General features: G+C 39.7%; 1 protein-coding gene across 2 annotated transcripts in view; it reads left to right on the top strand.

The window, feature by feature from the left end:
- sos2 (son of sevenless homolog 2 (Drosophila)) overlaps nucleotides 1-16,640 on the top strand; it is a 115,337-nt gene that overhangs the window by 25,043 nt on the left and 73,654 nt on the right. For both annotated transcript variants that reach the window (XM_063048459.1, XM_063048468.1), the window contains exons 2-3: nucleotides 7,776-7,901; nucleotides 13,069-13,200. In XM_063048459.1, the coding sequence (XP_062904529.1) occupies nucleotides 7,776-7,901; nucleotides 13,069-13,200 (258 nt within the window). The remainder of the gene's footprint in view (nucleotides 1-7,775; nucleotides 7,902-13,068; nucleotides 13,201-16,640) is intronic.

Genomic DNA, 16,640 nt, shown 5'->3' with positions numbered 1-16,640 from the left:
TTTTGCACCATCCGGATCACCTCAGTCAGTTGATGTTAATGGTGAACAAAATGATGGACCTTTTTTTGGAACCTACTTTTGTGACTGGCCGCCTTTTGATTCCACTGATCTTACCATTAAACAAAAATTGCAGTTTTCTGCCCTGGAGTCTTAATTTTATAATCTAGCAGTTTCTTTTGGCATGAGCTTTTCTTGAGCACATTTGCACACTTTGCTGTATTTCCTCTATCCCATTTACCTGTTCTCTAGTCAAATTTTCTCTGCTTCGTTTGAATCTATTTGAAACAAATCTCAAATGCCAATAAGAAAGCATACAGCATCAGTTCATTGAGTGGTGCTCCGTGGTTCAGTGCTACCCAGAGCGCACTAGAGCGCGTCCGGCACATCTTTAAGAAAAAAGCCAAAATAAACAAGCTAATTAATTAGGTGCTGCCCGGAGTGATTTGAGTATCTCAGAAACTGCTGATCTCCTGGGATTTTTACACACAACAGTCTGGAGTTTGCAAAGAATGGTGCCAAAAACAAAAAAAATCCAGCGAGTGGATTTAACAAGATGTTTTCGCTCACAGAACAGCCACTCACTGTATTTTTTTTTGTTTTTGGCACGTGAGGGGATCCAGGAGTGCCCCTATTAACTGTTTGGAGAGAGACATTTATCATTTATGGTTTGTTTGGAAAGGAGAGAGAGACAGAGTTATTTACCACTGATATGTTGCTTTTTGAAAAGAGAGAGAGAGAGATGAAGATCAGCGGTTGGACTGTCACTTTAAGGCATTGGAAGTAACTTTAGATTTCTACTGAGTTTGGAGTTGGAGACAGCACCAAGCAGCTCAACGGTTGCTATGGTGACCAAAGGCAGATTGTTGATATTTCTTCAAGGACTTGTTGCCTGCTTGTGCACTGCTTTACAGACAAAGGAGGGAGGGACTCGTTGAATGACAGGCGATGCTCAGCCTGGTGAAATAAATGAGATGTCAGATGACACAGACCTCAGGACACATGATCTGGACACTGAATGAGCATTGTTGTGCCCGCAGAGAAAGTGGGTTTTGGAGGATCAATCAGGCGGATTGATCCAAGTTGCTATTCCAGTTTGTGAAGAAGGGGTTGACTGGTGGGGAGTTGTCTATGTGTCCACCCTTGCCGGGGTGATAGCTCCACCACAGAAAGACTGGTCTCCCTGGTTAAAGTCACAGTCAGTGACTTGTAAAGGATTTCGGAGGACAACGAGAAGATCGACGGTATCAGCTCACCTGAAGACTCATCTCTCTCTCTCTCTCTCTCTCTCTCTCTCTCTTTCTCTCCCCCCCCAACTAAATACCCTGAACTGAACTTTATGCAACGTCATAAGACTGTGTCTTTTTACCCCTAGACTTAAAGAAGCTTGGTTTTTCATACATATATATTCCACACTTAGTTTTATATATAATCATTGCTAACCTGTTTGATTTATCTACATTTATTTTACTGTATTGCGTAGTTACTAATAAATATTAGTAGTTTATAGCAATACGGGACTCCAAAGTGGGTTCTATTTCTGCTGGTTCTTTATCCCCATCACGGGGTCCGTGACAGGCACCATTCTTTGTAAACTCCAGAGTCCATTGTGCGTTTAAATAAATAAATAAATAAAAAATAAACCCCAGGAGATCAGCAGTTTCTGAGATACTCAAATCACCCTGGGTGGCACCTAATTATTTTGGCTTTTTTCTTAAAGATGTGCTGGATGTGCTCCAGTTAGCACTGCACCACTGGTGGTGTTGCAATAACCTTGCACTCAATGTCAGCAAGAGTGTGGAACTGTTTGTAGACTTTAGTAAGGGGAAGTTGGGAGAACACACAACAGTTCTCATTGAGAGTTCAGTGGAAAGGCTGGGCAACTTCAAGTTCTTGGGTGTGGAACATCTTAGAATCTATCTTGGATCTGACATATTGCAGAGGATTGTAGGCTCAGCCAGCTCCATGGATGCAGAATTGAGTACATTTCCAAAAGGTGGTGTCTGAAGAAGATGGCATTAAGGATCCTCGCCATCTGGGTCATGCCTTCTTAGTACTATTGGGGAGGAGGTACGGGAGCTTGATGACACACACTCAATGTTTTAGGAGCAGCTTCTTCTACCATTAGATTTATGAATGGCCCATGAATTCAACCTTACCATTTCTCTTTTGCACTTACTTATTTATGGTGTTGCACAGTAGTGTTACCACAAAAGCAATATATTTAACATGTCAATGATAATGAAACGTGATTCTGATAATTTTTCCAATTGCAGATGGTAAGTCACTTGGTCAGTGCCCTGATTAGACTGTTTAAATGGATATCTCATTCTGTATTCCTTTAATATCTCTGTCAATATCCTGAAACTTCTAGACTCAGGATTCTTGGATGTATTTAGTCAATCCCTAATATTTGATTTCATGTAGTGTAAATTTATTTAGAGTTTTCCTCTTATGAAACAACATGTTGCTCATTTGTCCCAGTCGCTCTGTACTTGGCCCCGTTCCAGTGCTCTTTTTGAAGAAGGTTAACAAAATTGAATTGTTAGTTTTTAATTTTAAAATTCTCTTGATGTAGTCTATCTTGTGAAATGAAATGTTAACCTTTCCTCATTTCTGCACGGTGACTATTCCTAAGTCTTGGCATCCAGAGTGTGCTGTTTCTTAATGACAATGTCCATTTTTTAAAAAATGGGCAGTTTCTAGATAAATTCCAGTGAACCTATGGCTTTTATCTCGACCATCAGCCTGAACTCAGTGGCTCAGAATTTCCTAATGGTGTACAACTGTCATTTCATCAGTGATGTCTGTGTACATTTGGGAACTGTTTGAGAGAAGAAAATGCAGTTTCATAATTTACTCCTTTTATTATGCAGGTTGTTGAGGTGTTTTCAGTTTCCATTCAAAGATATTGGAAATTTATTTATTTTGGATCTCAAGAGAAACGGGGGAGGGGATTAACAGGATCCAGTCCATGCTTTTGATGTGTTTAAAATTCTAGTCTTAATTTTTCCAGTTTATTCAAAACTGGCATAAGTTAAGGAAGTTTACATATGTTATAGTTTTGCACAGGTTCCATGCTGTGTTAATGAATGGCAATGGTTTTGAATTTTAAAAAAAAATTTAAGGTCCAGGAAAGTTATCATGTGATTTTAAAAATGAGTAAAGATCTCTTGTGAATGAATTTCCCTGATTTTTTTTGTGTGCTCTGCCTTTGCTGTTGTTCAAAAGAAACTCTGGACTTCCCATTTATCATATTCCCATTTACCATTTCATAGTGTAGTTGTATACAATTATCTTGGTTTCTTTGGATTAATGCTGATTCTCTATAACAGCATGTGCTTTTCTGAATGTGCACATCACGTTACTAAGGCCCTCTATCTCCTTGTCATTTGCCTCAACTACTCTGCATCTCCAGCACTACCTTCTCCAACACTCTAGCAAACATTCCAGACTTCCTCTTGCCTAAGTGCTGACTTATTTAGGTTCTTATTCAGTGTTATTGCCTCACTTAGAAGGACCACCTCTGCCATGGATAGTTCAATGTGTTGAGAAGATTGACCAAGAGATTTCCTCACAAAACTGGACTTGAGCTGAGATTGTACAGTCACAGAACAATACAACATGGTTACAGGCCCTTTGGTTCACTCAGTTAGTCCCAGCTTTCTATGTTTGGCCCATATCTCTCTACTTCATGTACCTATCCAAATGCTTCTTAACCTTGTGTCTCTTGCATCTGATTCAGCCACTTCCTCTAGCAGCTCATTTCATGCACTTGCCATGCTCTGCATGGGATAAAGTTGCCCCTCGGAGCTGTTTTTAAATCTTTATCCCTCTCGCCCTAAACCAATGCCCTCTAGCATTTATCGTGCAGCATCCTCCAAGGAAATCCATCTGCTTTGATGGCATTCACAGTGGATTTCGAGCCAGGTGCTTCTCTGGGCTGGAATACATCATCAACCCTATCATTGCCAAGATGGCTAAAAGCTGCAGGATGTGGCCACTCTAGCCAAGTTGTCAGAAGGGAGGTCTCCTGAGTTTAACTCATTACCACCCACACGATGCCAGCACTGTTTGAGATCTCACTGCAGAGGCCGAGACAAAAGCTGCTGCACTTAACTGGTTGTAGCATTATACTGGATATAACCATCATTAAATTTGAGAAAGGTGACAAAGGTGCCCAATTACCTTAAGAAGATGGCTGGGTCATCATATAAAACATGCTGACTCACTTCAAGCTGTTGGCATCTCGTACACTTTTGCAGTGTAATTGTCACATACCGAAAGTGCAGCTGCATTCATGGTGCATATGACATTGGCAATTTGGCATACAGTTTTATCATGGTTTGAGCACCATTGTTCCACTTTATACTTGATGGGAATTTGAAACTGGCAGTTCAACACTGGTGCATAGGGTGAGGTCGGTGTTGTCAATATGACTTGTTAAGTAAGTTCTGAATGGAACAAGGCATATACATATCCAACCTTCACTTTTCGTGACGACCAAGTCTTTGGGCAAACTCATGATTTTAATCATTGTCTCTTAAGTTCAGCATTGCTGCACAAGTGTTGAGGATATTACTGGACACACAACTGACAAATCATATGTTTGATAAGGGGTAATTGAAGATATTAGAAGGAGTTCTTCTAGTTATAGATTAAAATACAGTGGTGACTTAAATATCTGAACATGCAGATAAAGTAGATGCAAACACAAGAAAATCTACAGATGCTGGAAATCCAAGGCAACACACGCAAAATGCTGGAGGAACTTGGCAGGTCAGGCAGCACCTATGGAAAAGAGTTAACATTCGACGTTTCGGGCCAAGACCTTTCTTCAAACGTATTGCTCCTTGCTGTGCATTTAAGGGAGAGAGACACACTTGCACATCAAGCTGAAAATCAAATGGAGATGCTTTCATTTGCTAATGCTTGATAATTTTTTTCCACACTGTTTTATCTTGCAAAGATTTCTATTTTAAAAAAAACAGAAAGGTGCTTTAAATTTATCTTGTGATGTCGTCAAGTGCTGCACGTTGATGTAATGGGGCTTTGGAATTTGTTTCTTCCCACCCCCTGCCCAATTAAGAAATAAACGTGAGATCTGCATGACATTCCTGTTGTCCTGAAATGTCATTTTATGTACAATATAATAGTTTTGGCTGATCATGCTGTGTCATTAAATCATGGCATCTGTTAAAGTGGTTCAGAATTCTAGTTAATAAAAGTTAATTATTTTTGTCTTGTTTATTTCTGATATCCATATTTCCATGATTATTTTGTACCTGAGTACGGAATTACCATTTTGTGACTCTTGACACTGTCATAATTTGAAAATAGCTGCACTCTTTTCTGCATGGCTTTCTTCAGTAATATGAGCTGCCATTTTAGATTATCTTCTGAGCTAATCCAGAATCATTTGGCCCCTATGAAGTATGTATCTGGTTGTTCTAAAAAAGAATTTTGAAGATTTGTTTCTCATCTAGCTGATTCCCCTGCTAAATGTTTGTGTTCTTGGCAGTTATCTTGCATATTTTTGGCAATAGACTTGAGTCTTTTCACTCTAAGTAACACAACACAGAAGTTGCTCCATTAGTTTTTCCCTTCTGTGAAGTTGTTTTGCCGAACATTAATTGCGCAAATTATAGGGAAAGATTGAATAGGTTAGGGCTTTATTTCCTTGAGTGTAAGAGAATGAGGGGAGATTTCACAGAAGTATACAAAAGTATGAGGGGTACAGATAGGGTAAATGCATGCAGACTTTTTCCACTAAGTGTCGGTAAGGCTAGATCTGAGGTCATGGGTTAAAGGTGAAATGTTTCAGGGAACCTGAGGAGGAATTTCTTCACTCAGAGAGTGAGTGTGTATAATGAACTGCCAACAGAAGTGGTGAATGCAGGTTTGATTTCACCATTCAAGATAAATTTCGATCAGCACATGGAAGAAAGAAGTATGGAGGGCTGTGGTTTGGGTGTGGGTCAATGGGACTAGGTAGAATAACAGTTCAGCAATGAATAGATGGGCCAGAGGGCCTGTTTCTGCCTGTGGTTCTTTATGACTCTGATTTTGACTCTTATCGTTGTTCTCAGCTAGTTCCATTAACTCCCTGTCAGCCTCCTCTGCATAACAATGACCCTAGGTTTGTAGCTCTAAGAAATTGTATCAAAAACACCAAATACATTCGTAATTGCTAAACATAAAACTTCAACCTGCCATCAATATGTAATATCTTGCCTACGTCTGGGAATGAATGACACAAACTGATTTGCCAAATACCCAGTTTTGATTTTTCTCCCCCCGTTATCAGCAGGTTGTCATTAGTGTATGTACAAACTGTTCAATGAATTAATCACTGTTTATCAAATTCTAACATATGAAAAGTCATGAACTAAAAGTTGTTCAGAAACATCAAAATCATAGCATTTAAATACAAACTTTGCTATATAAATACACACTGACAATCAATGCTTAAAATGGCACTTCGGTGCTGTGTTATTAATTAGTTAAAATCACTGGCTGAGATGTCTATAATTGTGGCAAGAGTAGTTGGAGAGTTAGGTTAGATAACTGACAGTATTAATTGGCAGCTCTTGTTATTTAAATCCATGTGTCTAAGAAATTATGTGGTGGGTGTGGATACATGATTTTCCCTTGTTATGAGTTAACAAACAGTAATTTGAAGAGGTATTATTTGTTCTTGTGCACTTGGTTAAAAGCTCCACGTTGGTTGATTTAAATATTTGCACCTTTAATCTCATGGACATTTCTAAGATAGTACATTTGCATATCTGACTCCGCAGGTGTATAATTATAACTTAATTATGTCTACGTTTGCTTGTTTTTTTCATAATGCAGGTGCTGAAGAGTGATTACATTTCCTGGCTATCCAGGATTAGTTTGTGATAAGAAGTGATGTACTTCTCCTGTCCAGCTACCTGTTAGGGCCAATTAATGAGTTTGATCATTTTTGTGCTTACCAAGTTTCTGGAGGATTTTAAAAATTGGAGCTTTTATTGTTTCCCAGCGTTTGTTTGACTTGCCGATTCCAGTTTGTGGGCATGCTGAAAACTTGAGTTTTATCCCAATAGCTTATTTTTGCCTACCCCCCCAAACACCCTTCTCCTACCCCACCTTTTATAAAAACATTAATCACACAGATTTAAATTGAGCAGATATTTAGATAGGAAAGATATTGAGTGATGCAGGCAAATGGGATTTATTTAGACCGGCATCAGGGTTAGTTCGGGTCAGGTGGGACGAAAGGGCTATATGATTCATTAAATCTTGTGGCTTTGTTGTCTTTAGGTCTGACGTAGTGTGTTTTAGGAGTCTTGGTTTTAGTATGGCAGACTAGAGGAAAAGCTAGCTAGATTTTCCTCTGTTTTTATAAGGTTTCTATTTTGAAATTAAGGGTTTTTTTGTTTACCACCCTACCTATTAGCAGTTTCCAATGAATACCAGTTTGTTTAGGCCACCCGTGGCATGGATTACTTCCTCTAGTGTGTCACTTTCTTTTACTTAAGATTTGCCAAATATAACATGGTTGACAGAGAAATGGAAGATTTGCCTTGTGTTGGACTTGTTTGCCTCCCACACCAGCAAGTGGTCTTAATTTGCTAAGTAGAAGGGGGCCGGAAACTTCCTGTCCTCAGGAACAAATGGTTTGAAGGTCCCATGGGAGGGATGGGGATTAAAATTGTTTTCTCTAAATTTATTACTGGACAAAATATTTATAATTTATTAATTGAAATGTTTTATAATTTTGTTTCATGGTGCAGGTCCAGAGGCAGGTACATCCAACCCTCTCAGCAAAGGAAGATGCCCTTTATTACATAGAAGAATTGATACTTCAGTTATTAAATATGCTGTGTGTTGCACAACCACGTACTGTTCAAGATGTTGGGGTAAGAGTTAAGTACTATTCTTTCAGAGGATAAAAATAAATGACACCTATTAATATTGTTTATGTTCAGCACCATTTAAATTTATCATCAGCATTGATGAGACGTTAGTATAATATGTGCAGTAAATAACAAGGGAACTGTTTTGAGATGAGTGAGAAAACTGATACATGAAACACATTAAGCTGGTTCAGAAATAGGCCAGTAGTTTTCTTATTTACGGCAAGACTTAAATGGCTAAGTTTAAACTTGAGTCTATTGCCATGTAACTGCCAATGTAAAATCTAATCCTCCAGTTTCTATATGCTGATAATGACTGCATACCGTTACAATTTGTGAATAGACTAAGGCAATGACATATAAGACATTGGAGCTGAATTAGGCCATTCAGTCCATTGAGTCTCCTTTGCCATTCCGTCATGGCTGATTTATTTTCCCTCTCCTGCCTTCTCCCCAAACTTTTGATGCCCTTTTACTAATCAAGAACATATCAGGCCCCACTTTAGGTATACTCAATCACTTGGCCTCCGCAACTGCCTGTGGAAATGAATTGCACAGATTCACCACACTCTGGCTAAAACAATTCTTCCTCATCTCTCTTCAAAATGGACATCCCTCTAGTCTGAGGCTGTGCCCCATGGTCTTAGATTCATCCACTATAGGAAACATCTGCTCCACATTCACCCTATCTAGGTTTTTCAATATTCGATAGGTTTTAAAAAGATCCCTCCCTCATTCTTCTAAATTCCAATGAGTAGAGGTCCAGAGCCATCAAACACTCCTCATACATTAACCTTTCCATTCCCAGAATCATTTTCATTAGCCTCCTCTGGATTCTCTCCAATGTCAGGACATCTTAGATGAGGGGCCCAAAGATACTCAATACTCCAAGGTGGTCTGACCAATGCCTTATAGAGCCTCAGCAATATATCCTTGCTTCTGTATTCTAGTCCAAATGCTAACATTGCATTTTCCTTCCTTACCACTGACTCAATGTGTAAGTTAACCATCAGGGAATCCTGCACAAGGACTCCCAAATACCTTTGCACCTCTGATTTTTGAATTTTCCCCTGTTCAGAAAATCGTCCATACCTTTATTCCTTCTACCAATATGCATGACCATACACATCCCTATACTATATTCCAGCTGTAACTTCTTTGCCCATTCTCCCAATCTGTCTTAAGTCCTTTTGCAGACTCCCTGCTCCTTCAACATCACTTGTCTTTCCACCTATCTTCATATCATCTTCAAACTTGGCCGCAATGCCATCAATTACATCACACAAATCATTGATATATAACCTGAAAAGAAGCTGTCCCGACACCGTCCCCTGCTTAACACCGCTAGTCACCACCAACCGACCAGAAAAGGCCCCTTTATTCATACTCTTTGCCTCCTGCCCGTCAGCCAATCTTCTATCCATTTCTAGTATCTTTCCTGTAATACCATGGACTCTTATCTTGTTAAGCAGCCCCATATGGTTTCTTTGTATATCGTGCCTGTATTTCATTAAAGAATTCCAACAGATTTGTCTGGCAAGATTTCCCCTTCAGAAGGCAATGCTGACTTTGGCCTATTTCAGCTCGTGCCTGCGAGTATCCAGAAGCCACCTCCTTAATAATGGATTCCAGCATCTTCTGAGGTCAAGCTACCAGGCCTATAATTTCTTGTCTTTTGCCACTCTACCTTCTTAAAGAGTATGATCACTGCCTCCTTTATCTTAATCTTGCTAATCAAATCTGGTTCATTACACAACACCTAGTCCTGAACTGCCTTTCCCTAAGTGGACTCAACCACAAGCTGCTGTTAAAAAGCCATCTCATGGGTATTCTACAAATTCCCTCCCTTGGGATCCAACACCACCCTGATTTTTCCCAATCTACCTGCATGTTGAAATCCCCCATGACTATTGTTACATTGCGCTTTTTACATGCCATTCTGTCTCCATTGTAATTTTTAGGCCACATCATGCTACTACTTAGAGGCCTGTATACAATTCCCATCTGCTTTTTATCCTTGAATTTTGTTACCTACCCTCAAGGATTCTACATTTTCCAATCCTATATTGCATTTAATCAATCCTTGAGTATTTCCTATTAAGTCAATTGCTGCAGTTGATCATATTTTTGGCTGCCTGTTTGAATTATCTTACATAAGTAATTCTGTGTAACTTGGTCTGCAGAAGTAAGCTTGTACTAATTGATTATTGTATTGGATTCTCAGCAACTTAGAGACCAAGAGCATATTCACACCATCAGACTGCTTGCTCTGAATTGCTTACTCCGATTCTACATTGATATCGGATGTCAGTATAGAATTCAATTTGTTTTGAATTCAGACTAATTTAACATTTTTGAGAACAAGCTCAAATTAATTAATTTGGGAGTTTTGAAATTCATTGGTCTAGAAATTCTGTCATGGGGTGAAAGGTATGAGCTCTACGAGATTAAACATTTTAAATAGGAAATCAAATAAGGAGCCAGAAACTTGTCCATGTGGAGTACAGAGTTTTCTTTGTGGGTCTTTCATTTTTCTGATCTGGTGACACTTGCATTTTGGAGAAATGCAGGTTGGCATCCAAGGGCAGAGCACTTCTGTGGTTTTATCTCACAATAGGGTTTTTCACCCACCACTTGGAAGTCAGCTAATATAATGGGGATGATCTCACATGGCTACCTCAGTCTTGATCACTAGTAATCTGACCCTAAAGGTTTTCAAGGCCTCAAAGTATCAAACTGAAATTTAATCCAGACAAGTGAGCTATTGCATTTTGGGTTGTCTGATACTGGCTGGACAGCAATTTTAGAAATGTTGACAGACAGGGAGATCTGGAGTGCAAGTTTTTGCTCCCTGAAAATAGCGAGACAGATGGGTAAGGCAGTTAGAAGCTGTGTACCTTGCTTACTTGCACAATCAGGGATATTGAGGACAAGAGCGAAGACGTCATGAAACATTTGAAGGAGACCTGAAGGGCCAATCTTTCACATAAAGGTTGCTGGGTATATGGAACAGGTTGCTGGAGGTGGTAGAGGCAGGTACAGTCACACCACTTATGAAAACAAGAAGTGGACAGTTAGGAAAAGAGTAGAGGAATATGGGCCAAGTCGGATGAAGGTGGGCATAGATGAATCGGGCTGAAGGGCCTGTTTCAGTGTTGTATAACTCTGACTTTACAGCTATGGAATTTTGTAGTGGCACACTCTTCGGGAAAATGCATTGCATATAGCTGAATTAATATGCCTTTCTATTAGCTAAAGAATTTATTGGCTGCTTTATTTTAATGTCTAATTGTTAATGATTTAGCAGTACTTTTGTCAATATTCAATTTTTAGATTACCATTGAAGAGTTTTATTTAGCAGAGTTGAACCTATCAGATTTAAAAAGCAGAAGAAATTTTACATACAAATGTTATTCATTGGGGGGAGGAAATAAAAGTACTTATTTGAGAATACCTTTTAGAAGTAGTCCTTTTGAGAGAAGAAATTCAATCATGAAGGTGGTTGTGGCATTTGAGAATTAAACAAGAAGTGAACAGGTTAAGAACTGAGTTGAAATTATTTATTTAAAATAGTGACTACAGTTGTAATGTCAAAAGGGATAATTTGGATGTCAAAGAGGTATCTGAAGATGATAAATGTAACATCAGTTATAATGTTGTCAACTAAAACTGAAAAACATAAAGTGACTGATGCTTCACTTGATTGCTAAAGCATTGTGGCACTTGTATACTGATTTATTCTCTAGCCAACGCTAAGTTAGCTGAACACAGTTAAGGTAGATACTGCATGAACTTGCTGAAAGTACTCAGCAGGTCAGCCAGCGTCAATGCAGACAGACCTTTCCTTAGAAATATAATCAAAAATAGGATATGAGCCTGGGTCTTCATTACAGATGGATAACTAAAAAAAAGACACATTTGTACAGCTTACTTTTGTTGAAAGATGATGTTCCCCATGGGAGATGAAGATTCTGCTGTGCTTGGTAGATTTTGAAATTTGCTACCATCCATTTATGTATTTATTTTTAACAAGTTTTGTTGGCTTGGGAAATGTTAACCAGAATGTTAAGTCAATAACAAAAAAAAACTAGCACTTCCACATCTATTTCTATTCTGCATCTACTTGGTTAAGGGAAGTAAATACATTTCAATCCTGTTTATTTGAGTGCTTTTGACTAAGTAATTATTTGGTTCAAGATTGCATTCAAAGTCACTTTTCTAATAATTCTCCATTATGTTTACAAGAAGCTTTTGGTCGACATAATTAATTTACTCATAAATAGTACCTGAATTTGTTAGTGTATTAAATGGGACAGTTTTGGGTAAGAGTTTGATTTTTCTTTGATGAAAGGCATCTTTTGTCAATGGCTCACACAGTGAGGTGGCATCTGTTTTGAAATTCAGTTGTGGAAATTACTCTTTTTTTTCAGTGTTTGAAAATGGAAAGTTATTTTTTTTCCAGGAGTTGAACACTATAAAGATCACTTCTGAGCAGCCTTGCTTCATTTTGGATATTCAGGTGTGATTTCAAGACGTGATTTCCTTTGTTGCTATTTCTGCATCAGTAGCACATGGGTTGATGCAATTGTTCATGCATTGGTGTTTTTGGAGCATTGCAGGGAAATTTGTAGCATGTTGCCCTGGAGAACCTGGTCAGTCCTTGAATAACGTGGTCTTCACAGCTCCATAACCAACTAGGACACTAAACTTTCTAAAATTAATTGTTTAACTTCGTGCTTGATCTTTCCAGACTACATTTATTCCACTCAGACTTGGCATAAAGAGGAGACAGTGCCCTACTGCTGTGCTAGAATTTCTTGGCAGTCCAAGCCAAGACATTGTTGTGAAAGTTTTCGACAAGAAACAGAAGCATAGCTGACTGGAGTTTTGCTAGTTACTTTAACACATTGCTTTCTGTATTGGTACTGCAAGCCAAGCATTTATTCCAATGGAATTTGTATTGGAATTCACTGATGGGCACTAACTTCCAAATGATTCTCAGTTGAATATTCTGGTTATGGAATATCTGTTCTAGTTTTTGATATTGGAGGATCTTGGAGTTTACTGCAGTAAAAGATATTTTGAAGTATGGATGGTGAGTGATGAAACTCATTACTTATTCTGACATTATATTTATGATGCATATGTTTATTTATATCATTCCCTTTAGGAGCGTGTTCAGAAGACTTTCCCACATCCAATTGATAAATGGGCTATCGCTGATGCACAGTCTGCTATTGAGAAACGTAAACGGAGAAATCCTCTTCTTTTACCAGTGGACAAAATACACCCTTTATTAAAGGTGCACAATTGTTTTGGTGTTATATTCATTTAATTAGCATTAAATATAACATAAAATCTGAATTACACTGCTTAAATGCTTATTTTAATTGTCAAATAACTGGTTGAGAATATTTTGTGCACTATGAAGTATTGGTAATGTGGATATGTATTTAGTCTTGTTAAACATTAATTTTGCACTCTGACATTCTTTAGCTGCATTAGCTGCTAAGTTATTACAAATGGATTGGTTTTGATTGTGGCAAGTTTTCCATGACATATAAATTCTCTTGATGTTTGGCATTAACATAGTGATCCAAGGAACCTATTCTGTGCGTCTTGGCTCTTTGACTCTCGACTAACATGGCAAAATGAATCTAATGGCATTACTTGGTTTCTCTGTCTGTAGGTTTAATTGAAGCATTTTGTGTTATTTACATTCTGTACTGTCAGGATCCAAGTTCAAAGTAAATTTATTATCAAAGTATGTATATATATATGCCACTGACCCAGCTGGTGGCGTAGTGGCATCAGCGTTGGACTTCAGGATGAAAGGTCCTGGGTTTGAATCCAGCCAGCCGGCTCCTCTGCACACTTTCCATCTGTGCTGGGTTACGAGCTGGTGATCTCTTTAGAAACTCACTTGGCAGAAGGCAATGGCAAACCACTGCTGTAACTTGCCTCATACGCGGTACCCCACTACGTCAGAGAGGCGTGGCGGGAAATCGTCCGCTAACCGGAGAAACTCCGGATGTGACGTACCTTCCTTTTTTATATATGTCACCAAATACACCCCTGAGATTCATTTTCTTGCAGGCCTACTCAATAAATCCATAGAATAATAACCATAACAGAATGAATGAAAGACCGCACCAACTTGGGCATTCAACCAGTGTAGAAAAAGACTGCAGATACAAAAAGAAAGATTTAGTAATAAATAAATAAATAAATAAGCTATAAATATTGAGAGCATGCGATGAAGAGCCCTTGAAAGCGAGTCCACTGGTTGTGGGAACATTCCAGTGATGTGGCAAGTGAAGTTAACCACTTTGTTCAAGAGCCTGATGGCTGAGGGATAATAACTGTCTCTGAACCTGGTGGTTTGGGTCCTGAGGCCCCTGTACCACCTTCGTGAAGAGAGCATGTCCTGGGTGGAGGGGGTCCCTGATGATGGATGCTGCTTTCCTGCGACTGCGCTTCATGTAGATGCTGTCAATGGTGGGGAGGACTTTACCTCCATTTATTTTTTTTGTCAAATTTTCAGTTTAAGGGCATTGATTTTTTTCCTACCAGGCTGTGGTGCAGCCTGTTAATATACTCTCCACTACACATCTGTAGAAGTTTGCCAAAATTTTAAATGTCATGCTGGATCTTCGCAAACTCCTAAGGAAGTAGAGGCACTTCTGTGCTTTCTTCTTAATTGTACTTGCGTGCTGGGCCCAGGACAGATCCTTCCATGAGAACTGGCTCATGGACCTCTGGTTTCCTTCTCCTGAAGTCAATAATAGCTACTTGGTCTTGCTGACATTGACTGAGAGCTGTTGTTGTGGCACCACTCAGACAGATTTTTCATCTCCCTCCTATGTGCTGATTCATCACCACCTTTGATTTGGCCAACGACAGTGGTGTCACCAGCAATCTTGAATATGTCATTGGAGCTGTGCTTAGCCACACATTCATAAGCAAGTAGAACAGGGAGCAAAGCGCACAGCCTTGTGAGGCACCTGTGCTGATGGAAACCATGGAGGAGATGTTGTTGCCAATGTGAACTGACTGGGGTCTGCAAGTGAGGAGGTCGAGGATCGGTGGTATTGACCTCCCACATCATGAAGACCCTGGAGAGACTTGTTCTGGAGCTGCTCCGGCCTATGGTCAGGCCACACTTAGATCCCCTCCGGTTCGCCTACTGGAGTGCCACCTGGTCAAGCCAGCGAGCACAGTGAGGGTCATGTTTTTTGACTTCTCCAGTGCGTTCAACATCCATCCGCCCTGCTCTGCTGGGGAGAAGCTGACAGCGATGCAGGTGGATGCTTTCCTGGTGTCATGGATTCTTGATTACCTGACTGGCAGACCACAGTACATGTGCTTACAACACTGTGTGTCCGATAGAGTGATCAGCAGCACTGGGGCTCCACAGGGGACTGTCTTGTCTCCCTTTCTCTTCACCATTTACACCTCGGACTTCAACTACTGCACAGAGTCTTGTCATCTTCAGAAGTTTTTTGATGACTCTGCCATTGTTGGATGCATCAGCAAGGGAGACGAGGCTGAATACAGGGCTATGGTAGGAAACTTTGTCACATGGTGTGAGCAGAATTATCTGCAGCTTAATGTGAAAAAGACTAAGGAGCTGGTGGTAGACCTGAGGAGAGCTAAGGTACCGGCGACCCCTGTTTCCATCCAGGGGGTCACTGTGGACATGGTGGAGGATTACAAATACCTGGGAATACAAATTGACAATAAACTGGACTGGTCAAAGAACACTGAGGCTGTCTACAAGAAGGGTCAGAGCCGTCTCTATTTCCTGAGGAGACTGAGGTCCTTTAACATCTGCCGGACGATGCTGAGGATGTTCTACGAGTCTGTGGTGGCCAGTGCTATCATGTTTGCTGTTGTGTGCTGGGGCAGCAGGCTGGGGGTATCAGACACCAACAGAATCAACAAACTCATTCGTAAGGCCAGTGATGTTGTGGGGATGGAACTGGACTCTCTGATGGTGGTGTCTGAAAAGAGGATGCTGTCCAAATTGCATGCCATCTTGGACAATGTCTCCCATCCACTACATAATGTACTGGGTGGGCACAGGAGTACGTTCAGCCAGAGACTCATTCCACCGAGATGCAACACGGAGCGTCATAGGAAGTCATTCCTGCCTGTGGCCATCAAACTTTACAACTCCTCCCTTGGAGGGTCAGACACCCTGAGCCAATAGGCTGGTCCTGGACTTATTTCCTGGCATAATTTACATATTACTATTTAACTATTTATGGTTTTATTACTATTTAATTATTTATGGTGCAACTGTAACGAAAACCAATTTCCCCCAGGATCAATAAACTATGACTAAATTCCACAGGGAGGTATTAAGGCCAAGGTGTAGGAACTTATTGATTAGTTTTGAGGGGCTGATGTTATCGCATGCTGATCAGCAATATGAATAAACTTGATTTGCATATTTGAAATTAATTGCATACAATAATGCAGTACTAATATACACTTATCAGGGTCTTGCCCTATTTTTTTTTTAGAAAAAAAACCTAGCAGGAAAGCAGATTGTTTTGTGAGGTGGCAGTATTCTGGGGAACTCTGTAATGGAAGAGATGCTGAAGGTGTGGTTTGTGTTCTGTGGATGTGATGTTTGTTTGTAATTTTTAATCCTTTCAGATTTATTTGGGTAATCTTTTACATGGGTATGTGTCGTGCCATTAGTAATATCATTTAGCTATCTTCACACATTCATTG

The sequence above is a fragment of the Mobula hypostoma genome, chromosome 1 (assembly GCF_963921235.1).
Source record: "Mobula hypostoma chromosome 1, sMobHyp1.1, whole genome shotgun sequence".
NCBI classification, from domain to species: Eukaryota; Metazoa; Chordata; class Chondrichthyes; order Myliobatiformes; family Myliobatidae; genus Mobula; species Mobula hypostoma.
This window is presented reverse-complemented; position numbering and strand designations above follow the sequence as displayed.